The 21,912-nt window shown below is 34.4% G+C and overlaps 2 protein-coding genes across 3 annotated transcripts in view; one reads left to right on the top strand and one right to left on the bottom strand.

The window, feature by feature from the left end:
- Positions 1-4,836, top strand: part of LOC136024991 (NF-X1-type zinc finger protein NFXL1-like) — a 40,835-nt gene extending 35,999 nt beyond the window's left edge. Inside the window, exons 12-13 of one of the 2 annotated variants that reach the window (XM_065700604.1) lie at positions 1,077-1,274; positions 3,651-4,836. In XM_065700604.1, coding sequence (XP_065556676.1) covers positions 1,077-1,274; positions 3,651-3,893 — 441 coding nt within the window. In that variant the 3' untranslated portion in view covers positions 3,894-4,836. The remainder of the gene's footprint in view (positions 1-1,076; positions 1,275-3,650) is intronic. The other variant, XM_065700605.1, reaches the window with a different exon arrangement.
- A 1,514-nt stretch (positions 4,837-6,350) lies between these two features.
- On the bottom strand, positions 6,351-21,118 carry LOC136024992 (uncharacterized). Its single transcript, XM_065700606.1, has 5 exons — positions 20,996-21,118; positions 15,564-15,712; positions 13,949-14,130; positions 9,743-9,842; positions 6,351-6,709 (listed from the first exon to the last, which is right to left on the bottom strand). The coding sequence occupies exons 2-5, from the start codon at positions 15,691-15,693 to the stop codon at positions 6,459-6,461; spliced, it is 663 nt and encodes a 220-aa protein (XP_065556678.1). The 5' UTR covers positions 15,694-15,712; positions 20,996-21,118; the 3' UTR covers positions 6,351-6,458.
- Between the last annotated feature and the right edge of the window lie 794 nt (positions 21,119-21,912).

Raw genomic sequence — 21,912 nt, 5'->3', positions numbered from 1 at the left:
ATCCATTGTCGAACAGTTTACATTTCCTAATTTCATCTTTTTCCCATTATTGGACTCTCTAATTATCAATTGAATCTGGTTTCAAAGATTAAATGTGCGTGATATGACGATGCTTATTATGTAGCTCTTTCAGTAAGGAGCTATTCAAAGTTCATCTTCATCCCTCCATAGTTTTTGAGACACAGCTTGTGAGCAAATGTTCGGAAACGAAGACGGCCCAGAAACTGAATTTCAAAGTTGGTTGCTAGACCTAATAAAAGATAAAGATAGATCCAAAGGGGAAAACTAGATGCTGTTGAAGTGTTGTATTTGTATCCAAGTTTGAAGTAAAAAAAGAGACAAGACCAAAGAAGCAATACTACAGTGTAGAATCAGCAGGGTATATTCTTTAGACCCTAACTATCTACCCCAATTATCATTAGAATTCAGAAACTCGACAATAATCAACGATTGTTAATTATTGGCTATCCCCTTCACCCTTAAATGGCAGATAGCAACAAGTTTGGATTAAGTCCTTAATATGTTTACCACATATAAAAGAAACAACATTTTTGTTTGTCTGTTCTGCACTTGTAGTAGTACAACAGGGTTTTAATTTTATGTTATCCATTGTCAGGTAACGAAAACAATAAAACATAATTAATTATCATTGATTTTAATAGAGTTATGGAACACACCGTAAATGAACTTTGTTCTAGATCAGTTCACTTTAAAAAGTCAAACGTTTCATCTTTAAAAGTCATAAAATTAAAACCGAAGAAAGCCATAAACGAAGGTATATTACTTACTCCTTTGCAGAAAACTGAATAGTCAGGATTCTTTTATATTTGCTTCAATGTATGACCATGGAGAGTCTGTCAGCTAAAGCAGCTTTCAAAATTTTTAAGATTAATAATATATTATTGATTGGGCTATTTCATTTTACTTTGGGACATAAATCCTTATTTTTATTGAATTTTATTATGGTTTTGCATCGTTGAACATTGGAGTAAATACTAAAAAAAAAGAAAAAAAAAAAAATTCCACCTGCGTATTGCAAACGAATAGTTTGTATTAACTAAAAAAAAATATTTCAGATGAGTTGTGGTCATCGATGCTTTAATACATGTCATTCTGGGTCATGTACAAGCTCCAAAGATTGCAAAAAGAAGAAGAAAATCACCTGTTTGTGTAAACGGATAAAAAGAGAAGTAATGTGTTGTCAAGATCAATCAGTAAACGAGAAATTGAAATGTGATGAACAGTGCATAGAGAAGATGAGTGCCAAAGAGAAGGTATGTCTGTTTTTGTTTTACAGATGACTCCGAAAAAAAGAAAGAGTGAACAAAGGATGTATTGAGATGTATTCAAGTATTTGCTGTATTCAATGATTAAAATCGTGACTAAGATGTACAAACAGGAAAATTTTGGGGCTGGGACCAACCAGGACCTATTTTGGATTCCTTGGTAATTGAGCCTAACCTAGGGAAGGGGCGTCCAAGGTAGCAAGATGGACGCTAGAATCCTGTAGCCGCGAGACTAGCTCGGGTGACGGGACGAGGGAATTATAGTAAGTGACTATGACCGATGGTGCATGGCAGCTGAGATTATATCGTAGCCTCTGGGGAAAAGGGTCTTTATCTGTGTAATAGTTTGAGCGAAAGTCTCTATGACTGTCGTGTGAGAAGCCGTATATTTTGAATGTAAGTTAAATTAGAGAGTACGAAGTTAGCAGTGACGAATCCATGATTTGGAAAAGTTGGGGGGGGGGTAGGCTAGGAATTTGGTGATTTGTTTGTTTGACATATTCGGAGGGGGACTGGGGCTAGAATTCAGTTAAAGATCCGATTTGTAACTTTAAAAATTGGCACTTGTATGATTGTTGTGATTTGTTTTTGTTTTTGTTTTATTTGAAAACTATACAAAAGCAAACCGCACCCACTGTAGGGGGCCGGTCTCTCTCCATACCAGTCTTTGGGCCGGCCGTTGGAAGTAAGTAACTGTAGTTAGGGAGATTCTTTCTCAATAGGAGTGTATGTTTCTTTTCCTTGCTTTTTTCTTACTATTTGGTGCGACTACTTTTGTCTACTAATTTTCCCTAAATGACTTAAGTGCAAAACGACTAAAAAATTGCGCTGTTTCATTGAATCCACAGCAACCAAAACATTTTTTGCGCATATCAATTTTGTGATCGACTTAACCATGTGTTGCTTCGTGCGGTACATTTTAGTTGGAATGTATATATAAAAAACAGAGAAAACAGAACCTTCTTGAAGTTTACATATTGGACGCTGAATTTTTTCAATAGCAACCATCAGCTATTGAAATAACATAAGAAAAATACGTAAATTTATAGTTAGGCAGTTTATTAAACTCCATAAAGTCATAAAAAAGCATCAAATCCACCAAAAACACTCCAAAACACTTAAGAAAAAAGAATATTTCAAATTATACACATAAATGCATATAATTACGTACTATGAGCTACTCGTCAAAAGGAAAGAAATTTATAGTTGTGTAAGTAACTAATGGTATTATAATCCAGCAAATTTATGCTCTAATAATTTTTAATTTACCATCAGTAGATTAAAAAGAAATGAATACATTCCTAGATGTTGGTTTGTGTTTTTAGTGAAGAGAGCTTCAGTGCAGAAATTTATTTCGCCCAATAAAAAAGCTATAATCGAAAAGGTCTTTGAAATTTGCGCCTCCGCTTTAGTTCCCTAGATATGGTTTTCCTTACTGGTACTTCTAATTTGTTGTTTAAAAAGCAGTGTAGTACCCTGCTTGTAGTAAATTTCAGATTGTGTAAAGTATTTTATTCGGTTATCATGTTGATGCGGAAATAGTAATTTAGTGGGTAAGTAACTTGTTGCTATATCATCTCACATTAATGCTTCCCAGTGAACCTGTGTGTATGAGAAATTCAGATTGTATTTCTAGGCATGACACTTTTTTTCAGTTTTTGTTCCTGAAGTTGGTTAAAGGGATATTTTTGCCAATAAGTTTTTGCAATTATTCTGTGTTTTCTGTTTTTCTTTATTTCATTATCATTTGTACTCGACAAAGTTATTTTTTTGTGGATGAAAAATAAATAAATTTCAAGACTTAGGTTTCATTTACCTATAGAGTGGAATGTCAACAGTCTGTTTATTTGCATTAGGCTTGTAGTTGTGTATTGCAGGTGATGACCTAACACGTATTAATTATATGTGTTGTGTGGGCTGAGAATGAATAATTTTTGTTTTGGTTTTTTAATTCCAATTTTGATTTTGTTTTTTTTCTTTGATCAGAAAAACTTAATTTTTTTCTTATTATCCATATATCCGACAAGAGGTAATTAATGTGAGAGCCGGCAATGCAATTTCACTTGCAAAATAGATTGGCTCAACCTCTTTAAATGCATAAATTTTCTTCTTCTTTTTTCTTAAAGCTAGCTGTCTTATATTTTGTATACTTTTAGATTTTTTTTCTCTATGGTGAATAGTGACTATAGATATCGATTAGGATATGATGAATCATACAAGGAGAGAAGGTCCTTGAAAGCCCTTGTTTATTGTTTGTTTATTTATTTTTAGGGTTGATATCATACACACACAAAAATACGTATAATTACACAAATATGTAAAATACGATGGTATTTCATATTGTAATCGTTTTCCTTTTCATAGGAGAAACATAATTGTGAAACCGACGACAAAATCAAAAGAAATCGCTTAGAACAAGAAGAATACGAAAAGTTTCAAAAGAAGTTCAACCCAAAGAAAAAATCGCGCCAACAACGTTCCGATGAAACACCAGAAACTAACGATAGTAAATTAATAAGCAAATTTTTATTTCCAATCTCTCTAGTTGGAATCTTTGTAGGAATAACTTTTTATTTCGTTTTCAATGAAAAGGGATTTTGGGATTAGTTTCTTTGTTGTTGTTTTTTTTTATTAAGATTGCACGTTATTCTTTATTATAGTTAGAATGTGTCCTTTTTCTGTCTAAATTTTTATTTTATTAAGGAGATAATGGTAGATAATAGCACTGATATATTAATAAATGTTTTTATTATCAACCCTTGCTTTGGATCTTGCCTCTCAATCCCAAAAATAATAAACCTACTCTGTTTTTCGGATTGGAAGCATTCTTTAGTATTTTTTGAAGACCGCACTGCCTTTCTATGACGAACACATAAAATTTCAAATAGGGAAAAGTCATTTTATGAGACAGTGAAAACAGATACAAAAAGCTCTTGATAAATATCCAGAGCTTTTTGTGTCTGTTTTCACAGGTTATCTGCTGATGACGATCACTGTTGTATGTGATCGGAATAGACTGATCTTTTTGTATCGATTTTCTCTGTCTAATAAAAGGACTTATCCCAATTTGAACTTTTATTTTTTCGAAGCATTCGTTCTTTTAGTTCAGCCTCTAACCCCTCAGGAAAATTCCCTGAAATAATTTATCCCATATAAACTCCTTTGTATTGATTTATTCTGTCCAACACTGTCTGCCGCATACACTTAAAAAAAAAAAAAAACTTTACAAGACATAATCCTTGAATCAATGAGAACTTATCCTTCGGCCTACCCTTTGATCCATACAAACTCATAATGGAATGAAAATATGTCAGCCTGAATATCTTTTTCAAGTTCCTCAATATTGTGTTTTTTTTTATATAAATTAGTTTTCGTTTTAAATGCAAAAGGGGTTCTTGGGATCTGTTACTTTGGTTGCTTTATGGTTTTTGTTGAATATCAAGCATTGTCCAAGCTCTATGGTTTTATTCAATTTAATGAATACTCTAATAAGAAATATTGTTTTTGGTGAAATCTTTATTTTTAATAAAAATGAGTAGACGGTGTTCATTTGACGGTGTTCATCTCAAGAGTATTGTATTTTTTCGAGATATTTCTAAAGTGACAAGTGCCAAAAAATGGAACTGCCTCTTGGATTAGTTCCTATTAATCCTCTTTTTGCCCTATTGCAAACTAAATACGTAAAAAGCATGATTAATCATGTCTGGTCTGTTTTCTAGATGTTCCAGAAAAATACATCCTAAGTATTAAAAAATATATTTTCCTGAAATCCTAGGGGAAAATTACTGTTTACTTCTTAGAACATTTTTTTGTACGATATTTTTTGAAAATCTTAATAGAATGCATGATCAAGAAATTAAAATAAAGATTTTCTTGTAATTAGCATTGATTATTAAAGGGGTGAGGATTTGGTAGGACCCATATAATTTTTGGTGCCCTCTATCTTTCTTTCATTTTTGGGTGCTATCAGCCTCTAATACCTTCGGAAACTGCCTTATACGGTTGCAGGTCTAGCTTGAGCATATTTCAAAGACGTTTTGTCTGGGCACATGCCTTCTTCTTCAATCAGCAGAGTACTTTACTCCTCAATATTATCTCTTCAGATAGCTCCCTGAGGCCAACACAACATCTGACCAAGGACTTTAACTAATTTTTATGCTTTTTTCCTGCTAACCACAGCGCCTTCTGACCTCTCCGTTTGACGTCAAATACGCTGAACAGTCTAACTTTCGGCATATAAGGGTTTGTTTCACCTACCTATAATAGGATAGATTGAACAGCAGCTTAATATATCTTGGCGTATGTCTTAATACTGACTTTGTGTCGACTCAATATTGATATTTTGACATCGGTAAACGCTGCCTAAATTTTGCAAGCAGATTCGGCTGCTTCTCTTTCCGACCCTTTACCAGGTTTTTGCCCACACACTAAATATCCGACGTTCTTGGCAGTTTCTAATGACTCTTCTTCAAGCATCATGTTCTGATTATATTGTTATCGGTGCTTGGTATTCAAATGTATAGAGTCTTTTTTTGTATTTCTTCTCATGTTGAATGCAAATTCCAAATTACAACATCGCATTCGGTATACTGCGTTAAATAACTTTTGAATACCTTTCTCAACCGACACGTCACTACTACCCCTCCCGGAAATGAATTTTGGCATGCATCTGTGCGAATTTCCGATCTTGAAATATTATTTGACGACGGAAAGCATGATCGTTCCCTCTCCTCCTCGTTGAAAGCTATGGAGGAGAAGCTGCAATAAAATATATAGATACTACTACTCACAGCTCACTGCAGTACCAAGCCTCCTGAGGCCGACACGGCTACGCAAGCTCGTGCTCCATCCCAATCTATTCAAAGCTCCCCTCTTTACACCCTTCGTAGTAGTTCCCATTTCCTTAAACTTTTTTTTGCGACATTTTTTCATCCCATTCCGGGACGACCTTTCGCCATAAAGGTTGTCGCATATAAAAAGAAGTCAAACAGAATATAGAACAGCTTTTTATACTAAGAAACGTTTTTAATATATAATTAATCTGCTTAATTAAAAAGCACTTAAGCCTTTTCTTCTATGCTTTAATAGGTTATTATCAAAATATAAAACCAAAGAATGGAATTAAAAAAAAAAACTTGCTAGCTAAAAACAATAAGGAAAGAAAGAGTAAAACTAGAAACTGAAGACGTCACTGATATAAGCATTATGCTGGCCTTGCTGTTCAAATGAAAGAACCAAAAAGTTTTCGCTCTGGCTTAAAACTCGAACTTCAAAGAACTCAGCAACGTTTACTTTCATGTTTGAAAATTGCAATATCTCTCTAAGAGAATTCTCTCTGTTTCCAGTGTCGCTACTTGGCCAACAGCTTGAACTGTTAAACGAAATCTTTGCTAATGTTCCAGGTCGTAAACCAGTAATTTCACCTATAAAAATGAAGTAAATAATATGTGAAAAAATATTGGCATATTGGCAAAGAGAAAAATTGAATGACATGAGCCTCTTTTTTGTTGTATCCCCACTTACCTCTATTATAGATAACTCACTGCATCCGCAAGTTTCCTGAGTTCAACACGTCTGTACTGGCTCTTTTTTCACGCCACTCTGTTTAATACTACGCTCTGCACTTCCTCCGAAAAATTTCTTACTTCCTTTAAATCTTTTCTTGTCACTTCTTCCCTCCCGATTTGAGAACATCCTACTTTTTGTTTGACTCAATCCAGATAGCCAAAAACTTGATTTTCAGAAACACGTCGTCCTTGTGACCTAACCATTTTAACCCCTCTGTCAGTATAACAATGCAGATCAGAATTGAACCCTATTCTTTAGAGCTTATTATTTGATATACGTTCATTCAGACGGATGCCCAAAGTTTTTCATAAGACTATTCCTCTGGAAGATATCTAGCACATCTTCCCGAACTTTTCCCCTTTTGTCTGTATAATTTTCACTGGTAAAGGTACCAGGTGAATCAACTTTGGTTATTTTTGACTTACCACTTTACAGGCTAACTAGAGGACTTTTTCACAGATTATCCAGATTCTTCATTTGGATTGTCAAGGAAAATTATTTACAAATTATAGCCATATATTATCCAATAATTAATAGTCTGATTGTTACATAAAATGACATGCTGACGAAATTATCAAGCTAAAACTTGGGTTTTCTTTGTATTATAATCTCTTGTATTTGCTAACCCGAATTACTTTTTTAAAATGTTTAAAATTTCAATTTTATTTTTCTATTTTATTCTTCATAGTATATTACTTGTATTGTCGTATTTATTCTACCATTCACATAAAAGTAACGTTTTACATGCACTCTGAAAACCCTATTTTATTATCTTCTTCAGCAGTTATTCCAAATTATAGTCTGATTCTAGAGTTGTCAATGAAAATTGAATTGTAGTAATCAGCTCATCAATGAACGTAGAAATTGCACAAATCAATAGTCAGATGATATAATCCGACCGTTAAGAAAAAGGACTTTGGTATTTAACAAAGATTGAAGTGATGTTGTAGTGTTTGTCGTTAAACGCGGAAACATAAATTGCCGAAAATTGGAATAGCAAAATTGAAAAAAAGTGTAAGTTTTATTTATATTTTCAGAATAAGTGATAGGCGATCGACAATCTGCAAATGAAATTTCAGAAATCCCCTAATGTAGAACATGTAAATAGAAGTTTAAAATATTTAATTTTTTATCTGCTAGCCTAACTAAAATATACTTGGAAAGGTATAATTTTTGTAATTTTTTTGGAGTTTTATGGCGGAGTGAACCCAATCAATTCGAGGCTCAGGTCTTAAAGACGCATTGTTTTCATACATGGAGAGCTGAGCTCGAAAATTCACACCATTAGCCTCCAGTCAAGCTATGACTTGAAGTTGGTGATGCCAGGGGGTCGATGGGTCGGGTGAGACGTTCAGTCGCTAGGGTGGCTCTTGCAAAGGGATATATAGGGTTTTTTCTCTTGACATATTTGGTTTGTGTTGAAGGCTATGCGTTATTTGCTATTTTCTTGCGTTATAACTTGATTTAGTCTTTTTTAATACCAAATATTTTTAGCGATTAATAAAAGTTATGGCTGTACATTTAATTGTTATCAATCGCTGATATCTTTTGGTATAAAAAAAGGCGAAATCAAATCCAATTAATTTTTCCGAATTCGGCCATTTATATAAATTCAAAATACGAGTCTATATGTGATCTTTTCACAGTTTAGATTGATTTAAGCTTTAGTCAAAGCTTAGCCTCAAATTTAGAAATAAACCTGTATAGAACCTCGAATTAATTCCAGATATGGCAGCACTGTATGTTAACTTCTCTCTCTTGGTATTAAGAAGATTAAAAAGCGATATTGTTGTAATGGCAATTAGTACAACCAACCTAATCCCAGATCAGGGTAGAAAATGTCTATGCGAGTGAAACTTTTTCTACGCCTAATTTATCTTATAATTACAATTTTTCTTCAAAAAATGATAATGCTGTACAATAGCATGAAGTTGCATAAAGAGAAGGATTGGCTTAAATGATTGTTCTTTATTACAGGCTCCATGGCTCCATCACAGGTGATGATAAGCCGCTAGTCCTGGTAATGACCTCATTTTCCAACGCTGAGGTATTTGTTATGCCTTTTCTTGAACGCTTCAAGGGAAGGATTTTCTGGGATTACCTGGCAAGCTATTTCATGTGGCGATTGGTCGCCGGGCGCAACTCGTTTTTAGATATTCTTGGTGGGGAATACTCTGCTCAAGGTAGACCTCACGAGTCGTAATTCGGTGATAGAAGGTTATACATGTAATTGTAGAACGCCATGTCGAAGCGTTCCTGGGTCAACTGTGGGGTTTTAGTTTTCGTGTTGCCTGAGGTTGCTGCACGGACTGCTCGATTTTGAATCTTTTGGAGTGGAGGGATGCGGCTTTTTGGTGCAACCCCGAAGAAATGACATGTATATTCCATGACAGGTCTGATACACGAAATGAATAGTGGCCGAATAGACTCATCAGGGACGAGACTTTGTATCTTAGTATAACTCCTAGTTTCTTGGAGCATGAGGATCTAATTTTACTGAGATGTTCATTCCATGAGAGACGGAATGAAGTCGTAGAGAGAGATCCAATTAATGTTAGATAATTGATTTCGCTCTTTTTGGGATTTACGTTGGATTTCCTTATGTTGGTGTATTTCCTTTTTCAATTTCATTGGAACCAGCTGTATTTCGAAAATCTTTCAAAAAAGAACAGCAGTTACGATTTATCGAATCAATAGGCTAAACAAGACATGTCAAATTTACCAGAGTTTCAAACAAAGGCTCGAATTAGTTCGTATTCCACCATGTTTTACTAATGACTGACATGTTACACTCCAGCGAAAAAGTTCGGCTTTCGAAGATATCTCGTTTCAGAATCTTGTTTTGAGAACATAAGGTTTGTATATATATATATATATTCTTTTTTTACCTTCTCCAGAAGTAATTTCTCCTTTTGTAAGCTTCAGTTCCACGGCATATCCTTGGTCGTCGTCATTGTATTGACAGAGATATTCAAATGCTTTTTCTACCTGTGATAAAAGAAAAATATAAAAAACGAGGCTTTTTATTGTTTTGACGCAATAAACACTTTGAGGTAATCAACCGAAAAGCTGTTTGAAAGCTGCCGATTACTATTGTCTTGAAAGTTGAATTTAATCAAACAGTTCGTAGTAACGAACTGTAGTAAGGAGCGACCCGGCTCAATAGTAAACGAAACTCTAAAAAACGGAATTTTGATGCTAAAAGATATATCAAAAGAATCGAATTTTCATGCTGATTTTAAATATATAAGTTTCATCAAATTTAGTCTTTGTCATCAAAAGTTATGAGCCTGAGAAAATTTGCCTTATTTTAGAAAATAGGGGGAAACACCCCCTAAAAGTCATAGAATCTTAACGAAAATCGCATTCAGCGTATCAGAGAACCATATAGCGAAAATTTCAAGCTCCTATCTACAAAAATGTGGAATTTCGTATTTTTTGCCAGAAGACAGATCAGGGGTGCGTGTTTATTTTTTTTTTTTTATTTTTTTTTTTTAGGGGTCATCGTATCGACCAAGTGGTCCTAGAATGTCGCAAGAGGGCTCATTCTAACGGAATTGAAAAGTTCTAGTGACCAACAAAATTGGAGGGCACCTAGGCCCCCTCCCACGCTATTTTTTTCCCAAAGTCAACGTATCAAAATTTTGAGATAGCCATTTTGTTCCGCATAATCGAAAACCATAAATACTATGTCTTTGGGGATGACTTACTCCCCCACAGTCCCCGAGGGAGTGGCTGCAAATTACAAACTTTGACCAGTGTTTACATACAGTAATGGTTATTGGGAAGTGTACAGACGTTTTCAGGGGGATTTCTTGGTTTAAGGGGGTCGAGGGGAGGGGGCTATGTGGGAGGATCTCTCCTTGGAGGAATATGTCATGGGGGAAGAGAAATTTAATGAATTTTTCTTAAAGAATTGAGACCAAATTTAAGCTTAGTGTAAAGAGCGAGGTATTAACGAGGGGACAAACCTCCTCATATACATAATAAAAATATAAGAACACAGAAGTTCGTTACGTAAGTTAGTTCTTAAGTTATGTATATTTTTTACTAATAAAAACTTTCGTTAAAAATTAAAAGTCCTTGTTGCCTTTTTAAGTAACCGAAAAATTGGTGGGCAACTAGGCCTCCTCCTCCACCCCTTTTTTCAAAATCGTCTGATCAAAACTAAGAGAAAGTTATTCAGACAAAAAAAAATTAATATACAAATTTCATTTTAATAATTATCTACGGAGAGCCAAAATCAAACATGCATAAATTCAAAAACGTTCAGAAATTAAATAAAAAAAAACTAGTTTTTTTTAACTGAAAGTAAAGAGTGACATTAAAACTTAAAACGAACAAAAATTGCTACGTGTATGAAAGGGGCTGTTCCCTTCTCAACGCCCCGCTCTTTACGCTAAAGTTTGTACTGTTTAATAAAGTAGAATTGAGAGAAAGATTCAAACTTTCTTTCTCTCAATTCTACTTTATTAAACAGTACAAACTTTAGCGTAAAGAGCGGGGCGTTGAGCAGGGAACAGCTCCTTTCATAGACGTAATAATTTCTGTTCGTTCTAAGTTTTAATGTCGCTCCTTACTTTCATTTAAAAAAAACTAGTCTTTTTTATTTAGTATATAAAAAGTATCGAGGTGTGCAAATTGAAAGCTATGCGTTTTGTCCCTTTGTTTCTGGATTACTGCTGTGTATTGCATTCAGGCAGTCTCAAGTACTCAGGATCAATCTACTGGGGTGTGACTCTTTTCATGGTAGTCTTGTAAGTTCTGTCTCTTAAGTCTGACGAAGTAAAAAGCTAGGTCTGAAGGTAAATTTTAAAAAGATACAAAACTCTTGAATGTCAGGATGTTTTCCTAACATATTATGATGTTAGAAGATGGAACAGTTGACAGCATAGACAAATTTATCTGCTTGGGTAGTATTATTACTCATGATGCCTTCCTGCTAAAGAAAGAAGACGAGAATTAGTAAAATGTTTTTCATAGACTTTTGAGGTAACATTAGAATAATGATTTCCTTATTAAAAATATTGTACTACACGAATATTTAGTACACATTACTAAATAAGGATAATCCCTTCAGACTTCAGAACAGTGTCTCTATGGCCCTTAGATGCGCTCCAATTTTGTCTCAGAGCAGTCCTCTAATTGTATCCGCATATTTTTTCAGGTTCTTGTCACTTCAATCGTAAGCGCAGACCATCACCCTTTAATTGTATCTCATATTGTCTGGAAAATTCTACTCGAGTTTTTTCGAAGTTGTAACTCTATTGGCACCCTAAAAAAGTGAAAAATCCTATTTTTCTCTTAGCACTTACTCTGTCTTTTTGGTTTTATGCTTGTTTTTTAACTTTGTCTAACAGTACTTCAATAGTACTGTTAGAGAGTGATCAAAATTTTTTCTTGTCACTTCTTGTGTTTTTCCATCATAAAGCCCTGTGGGAGGGGTTGAGAGAAGGCTTGTATTATTTTTAAAATAACTTAAAAACGGAAATAGACCACATGGCTTAGATAAAAGCCTACAAGATAAGACGAAAGAAAAGTAGAAAAATGCTTCAGTTTGGGTTGAAATTGTAAAAACATTACTTAAATGGGATTCCATGCAAAATGGCCAAAGTAGAGAGTTTAAACAGAAAGAGATTAATAACAAATGCTCACGAGTGCCAACCTCAATTAACTAAACGTGGTGGGAGTTGAGGATATTAATTTTTTAGTTAAGTTCTTTAATTAATGCTTTTAACTTAGTAATAAGTGGCAGATCTACTACACATTTCTTTGGCGTTACTAAAAGCTGTGATTACCAGTTCATTGATCAGTACATGGAATGTAGAATTTGCGGTTAGGTTTCTTTTTAGTTTTCTGTTTTGACCTCTAGGTTTTACTGTGACTGTTCGACACTAATTCAGGAATAACTGGGCTTATCATTGGGAGTGCTACCTATAAGTTTGTAAAGCTGCAATGTTTTTATCATAAAATGAAATCAAAACTTGAAAGTGGGTTCAAGTTAAAAAGCGAATAGCATTCTTTAGGTTCAAGAACTAAGGAAAACTAGGTGGCTCTGCTGCAAAAATGGACTAGTCCCAAAATACTGCCGATACCGAAGAATAAATGGAGTCCTTTACCCTACAGGCTTTTTATCATAGTCTCTTTAATTGTTATGCATATGTCAAAGAGCATGGAGCTATTATTAGGATTTAATATATCCCTGGCTATTGAAATCTCGAATCTTCACTAACTTATCCAAAAATCATATTTCATCTGAAATTAAGTTCTCACTTGCATTTTTACTTCAGAAAGACAAATTTAGTTTTTTGGGAAAATTTCAAAAGATTGTTGTTTTAAAGATCAGGGGAGAATTCATGGTAATGAGTTAGTTGCACATAATCTGTGAGGATCCCCCCCCCCCCAAACCTTAGAGGAGTCTGATGCTTCAAAATGTTGTTTTACAGAATTGATGCATGGGTTTTTGACAGTTCTTGGGTCAAATTTTGAAATTCTTGTTGCTGGATAGATGGCAGTCTTGTCGTTAGTATAATTTTAATATTTGCCTTCATTTGTCACAATGGTTGGCTTCATGACTGGGAAAATTGTTTTTCCTAAAATTCCCTCTCTTTTATTTAAAAGAAAGAGAGAGAGAGAGAGAAGAAAAAAAACAAAAAAAAAAAGTTTTTTAATGCATCAAATATACCATAAAAAACAAATATCAATTTTTTTAGCTTCTTCTGTCGGGCTTTTTGGTGATGTCCTCCCTCTCTTTTGCTCTCTCTCTATTTCTTTCTCGTCCGATCTCTCTCTGCCTCCCTCGTTCTTTTGTCTTTGCTTGCGGGGAAGACAAGCTTATTATCCTTCTATATTCAAGTACATTTGTGCAAAAAATTCCCCTTTAAACATACTATGCTTGTTTTTTCTTGTACCCAGAAAGTTATGCTATGATTTTTATTTCCATTGATTTTTCTCTTGTATAATAAATTCATGTTGCTTGTCATGAGTAATGTAAGGTGCAGAAGGAAATTAACTTGTCAAATAACTTTTTTTGGCAATGGGTAAATGAATTGGTTTTGAAGAAAACAAGCTGCTAGACCATATTACTTTCTTACATTAACACAGTTAGGTAGTTTTTCTGTTTGCCATGAAGAATCTAAACAAGAAACGCTCCAACGGGTTGATCCATCACTGAAAACATATCCTGAGCCACAAAGAATATCAAACTCCTTGTCTTCAGATCCTTTCCAAGAACCATAGCTATTGTTTGGCAGTGTCGGGGGAAAGTCGCAAGGACCTAGAAGGAAAGATTTTGGCTAGACAATACCCTTCTAACTCTAATTGATTGATCTTTTTGCAGTGTACTTGGTATACACCAGGTACACCTGATGGGTATATGTTTTATTCTTCTTAGACACGTCAAGGGTAGGGTTTTTTTGTCTTATCTTTTTTCATCTTTTCTTTTGCACAGATCCATTAGATTAGATTTGATCCATTAGAAGTTAAATTATGTGAGCAATAAGGAAACAAAATGTTGTGAGTCATACGAATAAAGTTGGGAGTGGTAGATAGCGTTATTAAATTGAGCATAATGATAAGCTATGGTTTAGTAAAGAAATATGCCTTTTAAGCTTAAATTGATGATTAAGTTCAATAAACCCAAATCCTTGATAGAAAAGCCCCAGGGCAATTTAACATAAATTGTGATTTCTGAAAGACAAGACGAAAAGTAAGGCGATTTACACATACCCAATATAGTTTAAATGAAAGAAATGTCAGTACTAGAATTCTCTGAAGGTACGTCCTTTACGCTTACGATAATTACACATTCAAGCATAGCGCAGGAGAATAAAAATACCATGTAACAAAAGCCTTATCCTGGCAATAGTTTGAACGCAAGCTCATATAAGGCTCAGAATTTCTTCAAATTATTATACAAGATCGTTGATCTAATGTCGTTGATCTAAAATTAATATGTGTCAAAATAATTTGTAATACCGAAAGAGATTACTAAAAATATATAAAATATACATAGACTGAGGCTGTTTTCTAAATACTGGATTGTTTGGCCTAATATCTGCAAGCCGTCTTCACCGCTCTGGCGGAAAAGAAAAGGAACTTAATAATAAATTAAAGGAAAAATAATAAATATTTTATCTCCTAATGCACTATAAGTAAAAGCTATTTTTCCTGGATAGTCGAGAAAATTATAATTCGTCATGACTAAAGGCGAAAGTGTGAGATGATCAGGGTATGGAAGGCCGTCCTTTGAATAGTTGTAAAATATATCATGGCTGCCCCATGCTTTTAGTTTTGGAGTAAAAAAAATTAAATTGTACTGGGTAGTAGGAATTTCTTTCGCTTTTTAATACATTTGGAGATCGAAACTTGTTTCATTTTTTATAGTAAGTAATGACCTTGTGGTATGTAATAATCTTGATAGTAAACTTATGCAACTTTCACTAACTGTTTATCTGAGTTCCGTATTCGGTGCTAACATCCTTAGTTTTATCCTACTGTCGACCTATATTTTTATTTGTTCTCCAGTTTTTGTTAATTCTTGGAAAGATAGTTTGGTCATAAATTATTATTTTGAATAAAAAAATCATGGAAAAGTTTTTGAAGTATTTCCTATATCCAAATGTGAAATAAACCCTGTTGGTTCTGAACTGTATCGGAAAGAAGTTTGCTTATCTTAAATTATGGTGAACTTTTGGAATATATGCTTACCATAAACTTGTATCGTCAGTAAACCAATAGCCAAACCAATAACCGCACAAACCAGTAATCCCATTAAGCCCAATACAATAAACTGTCTAGTCCGAGGACTAATCCTTATTCCTTTTGATTCGTCTTCCATTTCTGTTGGGATGCTTCTCCTGAAAAACATAAACTAAAAGTGAACTGATCTCTTGTTAATAAAAAAAAAGAATCAAAAATTTATCAAAAAGTTTTCATCACCGTACATGCCACAGCTTCGTGTCGAGGAACAGACAAGAGCTGATAGGGAGTGCCAGGTATCAACTTCAAATAGGACCAAAGGCACCATAGATTAATTGTGTGAAATATCTTCAATTAATTTTTTTCGGCAGTATGCTATTAATTATTTGGGCTGCCATACTGCTATGGCAGATGTACTATTAAGCCTCGTTAACAAATTCAAAGAACCATCATCCATACTATAATCTCGTGGTATCTTTATGCTGAACATCAGTTAACGATATACGGCCGTGTATTATTATTTACTTTTACACTCTAGCTTACATTATTTAAGCTAGGCCTTTTTTTGGTCAATTTTAACATTTAGTTTTCAGGACCTTAACTACTCTGGGTCGTTCTATGTATTTTTGTCGGTTTTCGCCTGTGATGTTGACGAATAATAAAAGAGCATGTCACCATTAAAATACATGTTTATTTGTAGTTTAAATAAAGGGTATAGTTTTTTTTTCAGATTCTTCTTCTACTGTTGGTATTATTTGACTCAACTTTGACTCTCCAAGTGTGGTCGGTTTGTTTTGTTTGCTCCGGTGCCTACTCGCTCAGAGCTGCATCCTTATTCACAATGATATCTAACTTAACTTATGTTTCATCGTTATTTAGAATCATTATTTCAGGGCTGTCCAAACAAGGCATTTTGTTGAATATATCCAATGTTTGAATTCTTTTATATTTGCCCAGGTATTGACAATTGAATTGTAATAAGATAGTAAAGCACAATCAAAACTGAGTTTAAAAAAATTAAAGAAAAAAGCCTGCCATTTAGAGTCACTCTTCAGAAATAAACTGGTATAATAACTAAGACTATGCATAATAGCAGAGACCAAATACAATAAACAAAGTGCAAACAATAGGAAATAATAAGGTTTTAGTAACCTGTATTTCTTTATGAGCCAATAACAACCTTTTGAAAATATCTAATAAAATTGTATAATCCCTATATGTATTTAATCTTGCAGTTATCCGAGAAAAGCTATAAAACAGGGACTCAGTTTGATATATTTACCCAGGTTATGAGAACTGAATTTTTGTTAATAACCCAGAAACGGCTTGTGAATCAATTAAAAACTTTCAAAATGTTTTGAGAGGAAGGTAAGGGGACTTATTCTTTAACGGGGGGGGGGGGGGGGGTTCAAAAATTGTTTTAGTATTTGATCAGCCTATACAAGTGATGTGTATTCGCAAAAAACATAGAGGGGGCAAATTGTGTCTCTTAAAATCATGGGGGGTGGATGAAGTGGCCCTAACGATTTTGGAAGTGTCGTCAATTTGAAAGCAAAACGTATTTTTTAAAATCTAGAAGGGAAGGGAGCAATTTATTATTTTTTCTCTCTGAGAAAATGCAAAAAAAGGCATCTCTGAACGAAAATACTCCGATAAAGATTGGCCCCCCTAAATTGAAAAATGCCCCCGCCCCCGTTATTTAATGCCTATGGCTATTGCCCTGTTAACCCCTGTAGAACATAAAATCTGTTCACAGTGACGTATGGATGTAAATAAGAAGACATTGTGTATATCCACTGGCACTGTGTTGTCATAAATAAAAAAAAAAAAAGTTTTCTTAATGAAAGTAAGGAGCGACATTAAAACTTAAAACGAACAGAAATTACTCCGTATATGAAAGGGGCTTTTCCTTCTCAACGCCCCGCTCTTTACGCTAAAGTTTGACTCTTTCTCTTAACTTTACATTTAAAAACAGTAAAAAAACTTTAGCGTAAAGAGCGGGGCGTTGAGAAGGAAAAGCCCCTTTCATATACGGAGTAATTTCTGTTCGTTTTAAGTTTTAATGTCGCTCCTTACTTTCATTTAGAAAACTTGTTTTTTTTTATTTAATTTCTGAACGTATTTGAATCAATGCAGGTTTTGATTTTGGCTCTCCACAGAGGAATAATTAAAACGAAATTTGTATATTTTATTTATTTTTTTTTTTTAGCTAAATGGCTTTCTCATAATTTTTGATCGAATGATTTTGAGAAAAAAAGAGCGGGGGAGGAAGCCTAGTTGCCCTCCGATTTTCGGTTAATTAAAAAGGCAACTAGAACTTTTAATTTTTTACGAATCTTTTTATAAGTAAAAGATATACGTAACTTATAAATTAGCTTACGTAAAGAGCTTTTGTATTCTTATGTTTTTATTACATATATGAGGGGGTTTGCCCCCTCGTCAGTACCTCGCTCTTTACACTAAAGCTTAAATTTTGTCCCAATTCATTAAGAATTGGATTCATTAAGAATTCACAAAAGCCGCAGAATAAATAGTTGAAATTACTAAAAATACTTTAGCGTAAAGAGCGAGATATTAGGAGGAGGTGAGACCCTCACATGGGTAATAATTTCTGTTCGTTTTAAGTTTTAATACTGCTGCTTACTTCCAGCTGAAAAAAAAACTTTTTCATTGTTTTAAGTAATGCTAGTAAATCCTGCGCTCCCTTCATGGACATTTTCTTCCCCCATGACAAATTCCTCGATGGAAAGTTCCCCCAGCATATCCCCCTCTTCTCAACCCCTGCCTCCAACCAAAAAATCCTCCTGAAAACGCCTGTACACTTCCCAATAACCATTACTATATGGAAGCACTGGTCAAAGTTTTGAACTTGTAACCCCTCCCACGGGTACTGTGAGGGAGTAAGTCGTCTTCAAAGACAAAGTTATAAGGTTTTTCGACTACGCTGAATAAAATGGCTATCTCAGAATTTTGATCCGCTGACTTTGGGAAAATAATTAGCGTGGGAGGGGGCCTAGGTGCCCTCCAATTTTTTTGGTCACTTAAAAAGAGCACTAGAAATTTTCATTTCCGTTTGAATGAGCCCTCTCGCAACATTCTAGGACAACTGGGTCGATACGATCACCCCTGGGAAAAAAAAAAAAATAAACACGCATCCGTGATCTGCCTTCTGACAAAAAATATAAAATTCCACATTTTTGTAGATAGGAGCTTGAAACCTCTACAGTAGGGTTCTCTGATACGCTGAATCTGATGGTGTGATTTTCGTTAAGATGTTATGACTTTTAGGGGGTGTTTCCCCTTATTTTCTAAAATAACGCAAATTTTCTCAGGCTCGTAACTTTTGATGGGTAAGACTAAACTTGATGAAACTTATATATTTAAAATCAGCATCAAAATGCGATTCTTTTGATGTAGCTATTGGTACCAAAATTCCATTTTTTAGACTTTTGGTTACTATTGAGCCGGGTCGCTCCTTACTACAGTTCGTTACCACGAACTGTTTGATTGGTACAGCTGTGTGAATGAAGTGACAGATCCTTTGAGTTTTGTGCGGCCCATTGGATGTCTTCGATTTTGGAATAGGGGAGAAATGTCCAGAGGATAGGTTGGATATGAAAGACTAGAACTGATCTGGTGTTGTGAGATGTTCGGGTCTCCGTTCCGTCATAAGCTCCTTCCTCCGTCCCTATCCCTTAAAGAGAAATCCTGCTTGCTTGGCCTTGTCATGGTGGATTTTATACGAGTTCGCCTAACAATAATCGTGACTGGGAATGGCGCTCCACGGCGACCTTGAGGAGTAGCGCCCCTCGAGCAAATTAAAGCCTAGTGAACGACACAGTGTTTTCACTGGATTCTGAATCATGGATGATTCGTCTGTGTTTTGTTGGACTTAAAAATCCCTTCCTAGCTAAGTTATCTATTATGAGCTGCCTCTTCATAGTAGTACAATGTTTTTTAGGCATGAATATGCAATGAGTCGGAGGTATTAGACTTCAGATTTCCTATGCCAGATTTGGAATCTTAATGATAGAAGAGCATCCCCAAGTGCGAGAAATCATGTTTTGACTAAGGTTTGCTGACGGTTGCGCAAAGCTTTCATTCATACTTAAGGTCCCAGGGACTTCTTGCTGTCCTGTTCTAAGCCAGCTTAAGCGCTTCGTGTAGAATTGAGATGTTTTAGTCCCTATCCTTCACTTGTTTGGGACCCATTTCTTTTATTGAGGCCATGATAATTTCAATGATTGTTACAATATAAAAATTGCAACTTGAAATGTTACAATGTTATAGAACAACTATCGTGTTGACATACAATCAGTATGATCCGGGGGGTAGGAAACGTAAAATTAGGTAATATAGAATTTATTCATTCAGGCAGGAAAGATGGGGCGCGTTGGCAGGGAGTAGAGCTCATGATGAATAAGGAAGCTGCGAAGTCTTGGTTAGTTGGGAAGGTATTAATAATAGAATGATAGTTGCTATTAAAGTGTAGCAACTGAAGGGGGCATATGAAGGCACAATAGCACCGTAGCAAGGGGGTTGGTACCTCCTAAATGCCTCGCTCTTATACAAAAGTTTGGCTTTTTGTCCCAATTCTTTAAGAATGACTCCTGAAACGCAAGGGCTGTTTAATTAGAATAAGAAGTGTTGTTTTTAAGTACTGAAAAACTTTAGCGTAAAGAGCGAGGAATTGAAGAGGCGGCAATGCCCCTCGTATACGGAATAATTTCTGTTCGTTTTAATTTAATGTTGCACCTTGTTTTCAGTTGGAAAAACTTTTTATGTGTAAGTCAATGAATGAATGAAAATTGATAAGAAAAACACGCTAACTGCTAATAATTGAATAACAGATCTACAAATTACCTTATATTGCATTGCTTTGTTGTTTTGCTATATTTTTACCTATTCATCGCTTCTATCAAATATTTCATTATAAGGAATGGCAAGTAAAGAGTCGATAATAGATGTAATTTCTGAAAGTATAGACTAGAAAAATCACCATACTTACTCAAATGCGTAACGTATAATAAGTTTAAAATTTTAAAACTTTTAAGTTCTATCAATTTTAGCTATATAAAATAAAGTGCAAAAGAAAATAGATTGAATTTAGATATAGGTGAAATCATTCCCGCAAATGGATGTGGTCTTATTAAAGAGAATGGATGCAAATCTGGGGATTTGCTATAGATAATGGAGCAGAGATCCCCATCCAACATGAAGTTTTCACCTTTCATCCCTCTATCAACAGGAATATAAAATTTTGTGTTTAAAGTAAAAATATGTTTGAAATAATATAAAACAAGAAACAAAGTGGTGTCGAACATAATTATTTGGTTTTACATTAATTTTTCTTGTTTCTATTTTTGACCAGGTTTGAATAAACATTGTGCAAGCCGCACAACTCTTAATGACAAACATTACTATAGTACCTGGGGACTTACCTTTGATTCAAATTCCTCAAATGAGCAACTTAATTCAAAAGAGCGTAAAACTTTAAATACTAAATGCAATGAGTGCGGCTAATTCGAAAGAACAATAATCATGTTTACCATGAGTGATAAGAAACTGTTTATCGTTTCTTGTGCCTTGGAATTAAGTATTTTGTATGTTTATTAGCATCTTTTTTCATTTATGACCATACGTACTGTCACCAGGATAAAAAAAACATATAAAAACGATAAAAGCTAGCAAGAAACAGAGAAACTAATTAAGAAACAAACAAACTAAAAACAATATATACACTGCCATGCTTAAAGTCAAAGATGCATGTTAATTTTTTGTTTGTAAGTTATAAATATCATGTGGTCAATCGACGCATTTCCTGAATATAGTTTAAGATGAGTAACTATAAACTTCCACTTAAAGTTCTTAGATAGGGGCAAATAGGTTGGCTATCTCAGGATTTGCATTCTTATGCAGTTTTATGCTTTTCGGGCAAAAATTTGATGCTTTTCATCACAAACTGGTATTTTTCTGTATTGTGATCTATTTTGGTGCCTAGAAAGGTATCCATGTATTTTTATTTCTGCTTAGAGCTCTCTTCTAATATTCTGTAACCGCTGGTTACACGCGATCATCCCTGGGAAAAAATGGAGACACGTAATTGCTACCCATGGAAAAATATACCTTTCCGTGTAGCTCCAGATGATGGTTGCCAACAACCAACATTGAGTTTTCGACAGTGATTATTTCAATGATACATTTGCTTTAATTTTTGAAGAGTTTTGAACTGGTTTTAAATTACCAAAGGTTTCTTCTTATGATTAGAAATTGTTGTTCAGTTGAATTTGAACGAAGGTTAATATTTTCTAGATATTGTTTCCTAGCAGATATTTGTTACTAGATATTTTCTTTAAAG

Source organism: Artemia franciscana, chromosome 3 (genome assembly GCF_032884065.1).
Source record: "Artemia franciscana chromosome 3, ASM3288406v1, whole genome shotgun sequence".
Classification (NCBI taxonomy): domain Eukaryota; kingdom Metazoa; phylum Arthropoda; class Branchiopoda; order Anostraca; family Artemiidae; genus Artemia; species Artemia franciscana.
This window is presented reverse-complemented; position numbering and strand designations above follow the sequence as displayed.

Excerpts from the sequence above, each read along its gene's own strand:
- LOC136024992 (XM_065700606.1), bottom strand. The coding sequence starts at position 15,693 with ATGGAAGACGAATCAAAAGGAATAAGGATTAGTCCTCGGACTAGACAG. Across the intron at positions 14,131-15,563 it reads ACTGACGATACAAGTTTATG|GTCCTTGCGACTTTCCCCCG; the intron begins GTAAGCATATAT and ends CTTTCCTTCTAG. Across the intron at positions 9,843-13,948 it reads AACTACCTAACTGTGTTAAT|GTAGAAAAAGCATTTGAATA; the intron begins GTAAGAAAGTAA and ends CTTTTATCACAG.